Below are 11068 nucleotides of genomic sequence, written 5' to 3'. Positions count from 1 at the left end.
CCGAGGAAGAAAGGAGCTTCTGTCAATGACCGTCAACTGCTAAACTTAACAAATGAAGCAGTTTAGGCAATGAGTAATGCACCAAAATACTGCACCTTTCGAAGGAAATTGTTCGCTGAACTATTTGACGTGCATTCTCTGATAAACGCCCACTCGTCGGCTTTTGAGAGGCATCTACGAGCACGCTACGGAGAGGACCGATAATGAAACGAAGACAATTTCTTTTGAGCGAACACAGCTGACCAAAAATAAACCGGCGGAAGTGTCAATGGAGGTGACAGTCAGATGACAATGTCTAAGAGAAAGTTACTTAGAGTTATAGTTTCATTGTTAATTATTGCCAGTGCAAGATATTTTCCTCTTGTAAATTCTAGTGGCGAAGATAGTATAGTGGCAGATTTCTACGATGAAACAACAATTAATCGCATCGCGTTCGGAAGTTGCAGGTAAAGGCAAGAACGTATAAAATGGCGTCACCGCTTTGCTACTTTTCCCTCAATATTTTCGCCTATTTCGCGATTCTTCTGTTCAGCGAAGTCATATTTGTACTATACTACATCGGAAGTGTATTTAAAATGGCTAGAAGTATAAGCAATTTTCTTGCTACAATGAAAAAAGGGTACATGATGAGCGTCAGAAATCAACACTAGGGAAGTGTCTTCATCATGTATTCAACTCGGGCAATAATACATCGATTCTTTTATACCTCAGGGACGTAATTGTGCGTGTGTGTGTGTTTTTTAATCTTTCTAATTGCATTATTATTGTATGCTGTACATTTCAGTTTCCCCAAGAAGCCTCAACCACTTTGGAAACATATATCAAGTCAACAACCAGATGTATGGGTTTGGCTTGGAGACGGTATGTAGGACTTCAAAACAATTATTTGAAAATAATAATGATAATAATAATAATAATAGTAATAACAAGTTTAATCCACTAAATGCTAACCCATGTAAATGCACAGCACAAGTCAAATCACTCCATCAGAGCAAAAAAAAAAGAAAAAAACTCAGAACTTGGAACATGTATATATTTTTGTAATATTCATCAATGATTAATGATCTGGGACAATTTTAAATGATTATTATCCTCAAACACACACTACCTTTGGGGAAGGCTGCTTTGAAATACTTTAACACGTTAACTCCCAAGATCGATTTTAACTCTCCTCTTTAATAATGAGAATTTTGTGTTAGATCAAGATAACAACTTCTACCTGATAAGTTTGAGTATTCCTATAGTCTGTTAGCTGAAAAATGTATGCATATTATAGGGAGAAGTTAAATGTTGGTCACTTCTGGGAGTTTAAGGGTTAAAATGTAAAAAAGAGGATTCAGCAACTTTCACTTCAATTCAATATTCACAAGGTGAATAACACATTTAGAGAACATAATTTGACATACCTTTTCAGATATTTAAATTATTGATAGTGAAAAATGAGATCATGTTACATAATGTGCATTACAAGCAATCTGCTAAAATCATATTGAAGCTTCTTCAATTTGAAATTAATTAATATTTAATTGTGTTTTTTTTTTGTAGCTGTGTATGCTGATACCAAAGTAGCACCACTTCTTTGGACTCCATCTCCTCTCAGTGAAATGGTGGAAAAATTTAATTACCTAAAGTTCTCGTCAGAATATCAGGTGTGACACATGCATTTTTGTCTTCTTGATATGTGTCGTTGGATATTGTATTGCTGTTGTTTCTAGTGAACAACATACAGCCAAAAGCTGTTATGATCAATAGTATGCTTACAGTATCTAGAATTTGAACACCCTTTGACCTTTAACACTTTCACTCCCACAAGTGACCAAGACAGAATTTCTCCTGACAATATCAATACAATATCAAGCAGGCAGGTGATGAGAATAGGGAAGAATATCAATTATGAGATTATTAGTTGATCTAATACCAAATTCTCTGAACTAACATCATAAGAATCATACAGCAGATAGTAAGGAGAATTACTAATTAGATCTTGGGAGTGAAAGGGTTAAAAGTGTCTAGCATCTTGGTTCTCCTTACAATATCTCTCCTGAGTTCCACATTCATCACCAACCAAAGAAGCTGTCAATTGTTAAACAAATTCTCTTTGTCAGCACCTTAGGAAATGTACAGAGAACAACACGGAGAATATGCATATTGATAATAGGATGTGAGGGGTTAATGTTGTTTATTGATAAATAACTTTATAGGAATTCCTCAGAAGTGGTATTAAGGTTTTGGGTGTGTGGGATGACCATGACTATGGAATGAACAATGGAGGAAAGGTTGGTTATTTATCATTACATTTTATTTGCATGTTTGGTTTTTAAAACAGATATACATGTATAAAAGGATTGAGAGAATAATAATACTCCCAGTCAATGAATGCTTTGAAAAGCAGAATAAAATGGCAGTATGGTTCAACTTAACCTTTTACACAGAGGAGTGTCTGGCAAGCAAAGAAATAGTTAATGAATTAATTATGATAAATTTATCTTTTCAGCATTACAAAGATCGTCTTCAAGCACAAGGTGTTTATTTAGATTTTCTGGATGAGCCTGCTGAAAGCATACGACGCAAGCGAGAAGGCACTTATGTATCATACAGCTTTGGTACTGGAGATAAGAGCATCAAGGTTAGAATAACCTTCTTACGGTACCCAGTAAAACCATTTTTAACAGATTGACATGTCTTTGTTTAGAAATTTGATTACAAACTGTTTCATTAACAATTAGAAGTGAGTCTGAGGCCAGGGTGCAACTCAGCAGCAGTAATGCATGTTGACAATAAAATGATAAGAATTTGTTTTCTTGAAAATAAAGGTAACCTTTAACATGAAAAAAGCCTAAATCTCTACAGAAATTTGGGAATGCAATTTGATTGTGACTCAAAGTTCTAAAATTGGATGAAGACCCATTTTTCATTTGGGGGAGATAGCTCTTACACTTTCTTTAAAAGGGTGATTAAAATAAAAGGGAGTTTGTCCACCTTTTTGTAAGATCTTGAAATTTAAACGAGCCAAGAATAAATTGATGATAAGAATAAATTAGATATGAATGAATTACAAAAGCAAAAGAAAAATCTCCTTTTTCATGATCTGAAACAATGTACATGTAACTCTGCCATTAAATTAAACCCATGCTCAAACATGTTTTCCACAACAAGAGGATAGAGGTTAAGTTTTTGAGGTGCACATCCTGACAAGCTGTGTATTTCTCTTGGTCCTTGAGGACTGAAAAATACATGTACAATTTATATGCAGGCCTTGCTCTCTTCTGTTTTTAGCTTATTCTTCTTGACACTCGTTCGCATCTTAAATGGGGCCCAGAGTGTGATATTTTAGGAGCAGAGCAGTGGTCATGGCTGGAGACCCAACTTAGTGATCCAAACCCAGCTGGACTTACTATCATTGGCAGTGGAATACAGGTGAAAAAACTGTTGAATTTCTGATATTTATTTTTTAGTTTATTAAATGATTATTTAATCATTACCAAAGCCACCATCATTTACTCAAAGTCACTACAAATTTTTTGTTTGCAAAGCAGCAGAAAGGACACAAGGTTTTGTCCTTATTTGTCCCACCTTGCACCAAAAGAACAAAAACAAAAGCAAAGTTACCAGGACCATATTTTATGTCAAATTTCCAGAGTAGCTAAGAACATATAGCTAATTTATGGTAGAGAAAAATATGGTATTTAAAAATCCCAACTGGAAGGAGACAGATCAGTTGGCTATATATAAAAAGTGCAGTCAAGGAGTTGCACTGGGGGCAACTGAGGACAAATGCAGTGAGAATCAGGATGGAAGGCTTGAACTCGGGACGACCAGATTACTAGCCCAGCGCCCTAACTCACTGACTGCCACACTGCCTCTATTGCCCTCAATGATTTTTCATGTAACTCTCTTGTACAGGTTATTTCTGACGTTCCTTATACAGACAGATGGACCGGTTGCCCGTCAAGCTATGATCGTTTGATTTGGCTTGTACAAAGGAATCCAAGGGTAGGAATCTTTAGCTTGAAAAAAAAAAAGTTTTTGTAAGTGTTCAGGGACTTCTTTATCAATGAGGGACAGTGTTTATACAGTGATGTACTGCAGTTAGTTCACAACACGAGTGAAACAACAGGAAACACATGTGGCCAAGTTCATTATGAAATAACTGCGAACGCTACTGCAAGCTTGTTTTAAGAATTTTGCGGCTCGAGTTGAATTTGGTGCGGGCCATAATTTCTGTGCAGCAGTGAATGTATCTGGGCAGTGACAAAGAGAGCTCATTCATTTAGATCTCAGCTTCAGCTCATTACAAGATGCTAAAGCACAACAGAAATAGTGGCAAACAATTACATTGAATGCAAAGGTTTCTCTACAATAAGCGGCAATTTTCAACGATCCTCAAAACAACCTTAAAGAGCATGACGTAGATCACTATCTTATGTAGACCAGACCATTTTTTCTTTCTTGAGGTATTTTCCTCTTGTGTTTTATTAATTTACCTTGGAATCTGAGTCTTCTGATCCTCTTTCTTATTACAGGTGATTCTCATTAGTGGAGATGTCCACTTTGGAGAATTCTCTTGTCTCAATAGCACAAGCACGGGTAAGTTAAAAGTCTGTTTTCAATCCGTTTTTCCTACGGAAAGCCAACCGTTTCTCAAAAACGATAACTGTATCTTTCCAATTCGTGAAAACAAAATAATGTCCTTGTTGAGGTTGCTTGCTGCCATCAGATGTCAGGTGCTCCGAACATTTTTCAAAAAAGCAAGCGATGAAAAGGAACTGTGACTCTATTAATTTGATAATTCAGCATAGCGCATTCATAGTTTCTTATATTCTCCTGGTTAAAAGGTGAAAGCTGCTTACAATTAGAGGTTTTTTCTATACTTTCAGCATCTGGAGCTTTTTAATGGATAGACATAAGTTCAAAGAAAATTTTGATCATTTTAAAATAAACACTCTTCATAAGACATATCTCTATCTGATTATTGCATTTTTCCCTTTCAGGTTATCCTCTCTATGAGGTTACTTCCAGCGGACTCACAGCCACCTGTGTATCTTGGATGTCGAAAGCCACGTGCCGCTGGCTTTTAGAGTGAGTATATAAGGCAACTTTTTCTTCTTCCAACCCTTAAGTCAGCATCTCCAATTAACATAAAATTCCCGCCGGTTTTAAGCGAATAAATTTGTAGATGAAAATTATATTCCTGCTCTAGACCCATCTAAACGTTGAAATCGCTGAAAAGGGTATTTTGAATTCCCCCTCTCTTTGTCTGACTTATTGCAATTAATAGGCTCTAAATATGGATGGAATAATCAGGAGAAGTCGAGAATCAACAGAACTTGTTTCGTGTGACACTTCCTCGCAATCCTAAAAACACTGGGATTTTGCGGTCTTTATAATCCTCCTCTGAACCCTTGATGACCTCACGCTTTAAACCAAAGAAACCCGCTGTTTGTTGGTTTTACTAACAAGCAAGAATTGGAGAATTTTGCAATTGTAATACGCGACTGCCAAGATGAGTTAATAATCGTCGAATTCTTGAAATAGAGAGTTGATCATCATGCGCCAGTTCAAAGACTCGTTGAAGGTTGAAAGTACAATGAAGTCCTCTTCTTGTCGAGATTTGATACCAGACGATGTCTCATGTGTTCGGGGAGTCACGAAATACAAATTTTTTTCAAGACAAACGTTCATTGTTTGAATCTCGATACAGCTATTTCAAAAAAGACCCACGTTTATACTGCTTATTTCTATCTCATAGAGCTAACTAAAGCTTGTAACCTGTTCGAGTGACGGTTAATTTTTATGATCTAGGCTCTTAACGGTCTTATTTGGTACCTGCCACGAGCAATTTGTATCTTCATTTTTCATTAGTTTTTAAGTGGAAGCGTTGGTGGTATAGTGGTGAGCATAGCTGCCTTCCAAGCAGTTGACCCGGGTTCGATTCCCGGCCAACGCAAATGTTATTTTTCTTTTCTTGCATTACCCTTTCCCTAACTTTCTCCTTTTCTTTGTGTGTAACACGGAATGACCGGGATGGGTAATTAAGTTTCCCCAAAAGAGTCATTCTCGGCCCAGAAAATATATTACACATGGAAATGCGGTGTTGAAAAAGAGGATTTCCTATTGATACAGATTTTGGGCGGACCTAGTAGAATAAAACTGGATAAGCTAGCGTAAGACATTTTAGTGTCTAACCAATTTAGAGTAAAATATAATGAACATATCTCATGAACGGAAAAATCTCATGTCAATACCATCCGTTTTTAAGCTTTTTTTTAAAAAATTACCTGTATGTTTTAGATTCTCGCTCCCCACTTTTCAGGACAAAATAGTAAAAGTGGTGAACACTTTATTTATTCGTTACTAATACGGTTTCGGAACTTTTTCCTAAGCAAATTGTGGCGTTTTAAAGATCATCCCATCTGCAGGTTTTTTGTAGTTTCGGCTACAAAGCTGTCTTTTCCCTCTTTCTCTTTTGGTTGAAAATACAGTTATAGTTAGGGTGGGTAGCATGTAGCGTATGAGTTCTCAGTTTAAATGTTTTGAGTAAAAATTCCTTCCAGGTACGTGGCTTGAAAATGAAATAGAATTTACTTTACAATTGAGTAAAACTATATTTTAGTTTCTGTCGCGAGCTTGCGAAGTCAGTGAGGCTAATTCAAGTCCAGTTTTGTTTGTCTGTAGTATAATTTCATTATTTTTATTCCTTTTTTTCCTATAGGAACGTTTTAACATCCTCTAAACGTACCCATCCGTTTATAACTGAACTAAATTACGGTTTAATAACCGTCCACTGGAACGATCAACCAGTAAGTAATGTGTGGATTTGTGATTCAGTGACAGTCCTTTACGATTTTTATTGAGCCTAAAACAGCTGTAGCCCTAAGCAAACGAAAAAAATCATCAATGGTGCTTTCATGATGACATTTATTATTATGGATAACTCTTGTTGCCTAAGAAATTTGAACAGTATTCCATTTTTCATAACAAACCACTGACTGAATCCTCGAGTGTATTGTGGCCTGACTTTCATCTCTTTACAATTCCTATGTTATGGAATAGTTTTTTGTTGATTTATAATTACATTCGTTATTTTTGCTGCGGAAGAAATTTAGATAACAGTGTTTGTGATCTTGCTTACGTAGACAGGGAAGGGGAGGAACAAAATTGTTTTTTCATGGCCCCGTTTAGTCCGTACCAGCAGAAGGTCTCGAACGATGACTGGTTAACAGCAGAACCGGCAAAATGTTTTCTCTCGTCTTTTTCAGATCTCTGTTACAGTAGAAGTACGTGGAGAAACTGGAAGCTATCTCAAGCAAACTGTATCTTTAGGTCATTTAGAGAGGGTAGGCACTGATTTACATGCTTCAATTAGTTTACTGTCTGATGATATCCTTGGTTATTTGTTGGTCTAGCTTTTTTTCGTTATTTACATCTTTTTATTGATTCATTCATTCATTCACCAGCTATTTATTCTTCTTCGTTTTTTACTATGGGCTTCGTGTTCATAGCTGCAAAAGGAGAGCGAGGCGATGATCGAAGTCACGGCAGTTCTTAGCAACATCATCATCCCTAACGAGCAATTGAACTTCAAACCTTCGAATCTTCGCTGAAATCTGTCATTTTGCGACAGCGGAGCTCAAAGTTTACCATCTCTCCTTTCTTCTGTTTATTGTTAAAATTCATGCAACTTTGAAAGGGAGGTTATTTTTTTTCTTCTTCTTCCTATTACAGGTGAGAGATGCTAGCCACTGTCCACAGAAATTAGAAGACCCTCCAGTTATCAAGAAAAATTTATTTTACGCAATAGCCATTTGTATACTCACGATTATCTTTGCGGGACTCTCAAGGTATCGTTTTTGAGACTTATGCAGTGCAGTTGTGAATGACTCTCTTTAATGATGTAGGTAACTGCTACACATAGTAATGATAAAAAGTAGTGGTGAAAGCCACTTTTTAGGAACCTTCACTCTTAAGGGGTTCATCTAAGGTCTCTCGAGAGGGATCACCTTGCCGGGGGATGAAAAGGTTAGAGATCGTGACAACAAGGGTGAGGAGGGTTGAAAAATCGGGGAGAATCTAACTCTGGCTGTCAAGGGAGACTCTAACCTAATGTTTCGCGCGCCAAAATACTGGTTTAAAGGTCTGAGTCTGAGCCTTGGCAAGATCACTGTGTTGTGTTAATCAGGAGTTAGGAAGCTTTCTTCACCCGGGAGAATAAATGAATACCGCCGGGCCAACTATCAAGAAAACGTGACGAACCTTTAGAAGCGGGGAGGGGAGGGGGGAGTTTGCGATGGGTTCGCATCCCATCCTTGGGCTTGCAGAACTGCTAGTCGCTTCATGCTACAGAAACCGGAATGTGATCTGGCAATTAGTTAGGATCGAGAACAGACCTCAAGGCCTCTTAGCTTTGCGTTGGATATTGAGGGATACGAGAGATAAATGGAGCGGTACCCAATCGAAAGTGCGAACGGCAACGAAAATTCTCAAAAGTAACTGTTAAAGTTGGAGATAGGTCCTGTGTTGGCATAAACTGGCCACATGATAATTCACAAGAGTTTATGAATGTGCTGAACGTCTCTACCCAACTTTCGAGTTGTTTCCACACTTAGCTGGAAAGTGCCAAATCAGATATAGAGCCATGGTCATTCTTCTCGTTAATGGCGAAACTCTCAATAGAGTTCTCTTTAGCTCGGGCTAGAGCCACGAAGCGCGAAATCCAAAGGCCTGAAGCTCGATTCTTCAAGGGGAATCAAACATTTTTTTGTCTCCCAACTGTGACAACCAAGTACGTAATATACTTTTTTACCATTATTCTTTTCAGGCTCATTATCTTCATTCTCAAAATACTTTTAACCAAGATTGTGCTTCCGCTGCTTGGAGTAACCCTTCAGGCTCCCTCTAGCTCTGGTTCCAGCTTGCAACACACCAAGCACAAAAACAACAAAATCCTCAAAGCGGAATAACTGACTTGTGTGTAAATACGACAAGGCAGGAGAGGAAAGAAATGTGATAATGCAAGAGACTGCCCACAAAATTTGAAATTTAACTGTTTATGTCGATCTATTTTAATAATTTAATTGTTCCAATTTGTAATTATGTATCTTTTTTACACATTTTGAATCTCAATTCTTTGTATTTAAAACGTTTCAAATTGTGTATTATCGACGGGGAATTAGAGGTCAATTATATTTATTGATTGGTTTTCAAGTGGAGAGAGCTACGCTCTTTAAAATTGAATTTCTTCTCAGCATTTATCAATTCAATTCCCATTTTTCTAAATTGTTTTGAAGTTTAGAAATTCTGCATTTAAATATTTATATCAATCGAATAATCAAAATTCTTCTTCGTCTTCATGGCTCGTTGCCTGCACGTGGCACAAAGACAAACAGAGCGCACCCTTTTGAACCGTTTAACTTCTCAGAAATGATTGGTAGCCGTCCTTCTTAGGCGTTAAATAACTGCCTGTATATTAGTTCAGGGAAAGTTGTTTTGCATGAAGAAAACATCCTCTTGCTATTAAGTTTAGCTTCCACATCACTCATTTACGCGAGTGGTTTTTCTTGATGTGCAGGAAACTGGAAAGGTGCCTCTTCTTGGTCGGCGTGCATGGAGTTGTGGGATTTCCACGTGCTCCTTAGTTACTGTGCGGTGCCAAGGAACAAACGGGAAGTGGAAGTCAAGTGCAGCTCTACCAGTTGCTCTGTCGGTTTAGCGGGTTAAAACGCTCTGATTAATTTGTTTTGGAAGTCAACCAAGTCTACCCATGCCAACGTAAACTTTCAGAGAGTTTGATATTTCCTGATTCAACAAATGATTTTCACACAGAAATGATGAACTTTTTATAAGCAGTACATGCAAAATATTTCAACCAGGTGAAACACTTTACCATTATTTCGTAATTTTTAAGGTGGACTTCTCAACGGCTCTCAGGATGAGCGAGTGACTGAGAGTAGTTGCGTTTTTTTTTTTTTTTTTTGCTCTTCTTTAACATATGCAATTTCGTCCTGACATGGAGCGTTATTCGTAATTGTTTCAACAACTTACCAAACTTTCTTTGGTCTGTTTGAGAGAGTCATGTCGATTGAGACAGATAAGGGAAAGAGCTGTTCAAATACTATCAAGATAGACTGAATCCACAAGTTTTTCTGGCTATTTTAGGAGTTCCATTGAACCTAAAATAAATTTTGTTGGTTATAAATCTGTCTCGGTTAATGTCTGGTTATTCCACCATACAAAGGGCAATTTCTCAACTCCAACTTGAAGACACATTGGCCGCTTGCTAGTTAAGCTAGCGCTGGACCCCAGGTAGAAGTGTCCGGGTTCGAGATCTATGCCCAATTGTTCGAAGACCGATTAGCGCTACCCCTGGGATAATAGTAAATGAATCTAGTACAGTAGAAAACTTGGCTCGCTTTTCTGTACAAATCTGGTTATCTCTTCAATGTCGAAGAAAAATGTAAATTAGACTTTTATACCAAGTCTTTTCCTCTTTTCCCATCTAGTAATGCCACTTTACAAGAGCCAAATGAAACGTGGCAAGAATTACGTTATTTCTCAACCAACTAGACTCATATAACGCTTTTCTTTAATATTCTCGGTTTTTGTTTGAACTCGTCTCGGTTAAAACTAAACATTGACATCCACCTTCGGGTCTTTATTTACTCCAATTAGTTGGCAGAAAATCAATTTCGCTAAATTGTTAAATTAACACCCAAAGAAACTTATTCAATAATAAATATTGTTCCCTTTTCGTTATAAAGTTGACCAATGTCCAATGACAGAAAACCGTTTTTTTCTTCTACTTGTGATACCTTCCATTTCACACCTAACCCGTAAAAACCCATAGGAGATCGAGGGGCGCAAAGGCTTGTTAAAATCCTCTAATTCACGTAAGTTTTCTTTACGTAGGCCCTGTTGCATCGCGTCATCTTTTACAAAGCGTTTTTTTTTCATGCAGATAAAGGAATTAGGAATTTTTATTTAATTGGTTCTTTCATTCATTTTGTTATCAAATAGACTTTTTATTAAATTAAATGTCTGATTTATGAGGGTTGCCAAATCTCATAAACTT

General features: G+C 37.2%; 1 protein-coding gene and 1 non-coding gene across 2 annotated transcripts; both read left to right on the top strand.

Annotated features, from left to right (window-relative positions):
• Nucleotides 1-52: 52 nt before the first annotated feature.
• Nucleotides 53-10426, top strand: LOC131790026 (uncharacterized). Its single transcript, XM_059107208.2, has 13 exons — nt 53-446; nt 785-861; nt 1546-1649; nt 2202-2276; nt 2495-2626; nt 3277-3417; nt 3904-3993; nt 4524-4587; nt 4992-5079; nt 6713-6800; nt 7260-7337; nt 7726-7841; nt 8819-10426. Exons 1-13 carry the CDS (start codon nt 286-288, stop codon nt 8958-8960), a joined length of 1356 nt encoding a protein of 451 aa, XP_058963191.2. The 5' UTR covers nt 53-285; the 3' UTR covers nt 8961-10426.
• Trnag-ucc (transfer RNA glycine (anticodon UCC)) lies at nt 5876-5947 on the top strand. The gene has a single exon. It is a non-coding gene; the product is annotated as a tRNA-Gly (tRNA).
• Nucleotides 10427-11068: the final 642 nt, after the last annotated feature.

The sequence above is a fragment of the Pocillopora verrucosa genome, chromosome 1 (genome assembly GCF_036669915.1).
Source record: "Pocillopora verrucosa isolate sample1 chromosome 1, ASM3666991v2, whole genome shotgun sequence".
Lineage (NCBI taxonomy): Eukaryota > Metazoa > Cnidaria > Anthozoa > Scleractinia > Pocilloporidae > Pocillopora > Pocillopora verrucosa.
The sequence above is the reverse complement of the archived record's forward strand: the minus strand, read 5'-3'. Positions and strand labels throughout refer to the sequence as shown.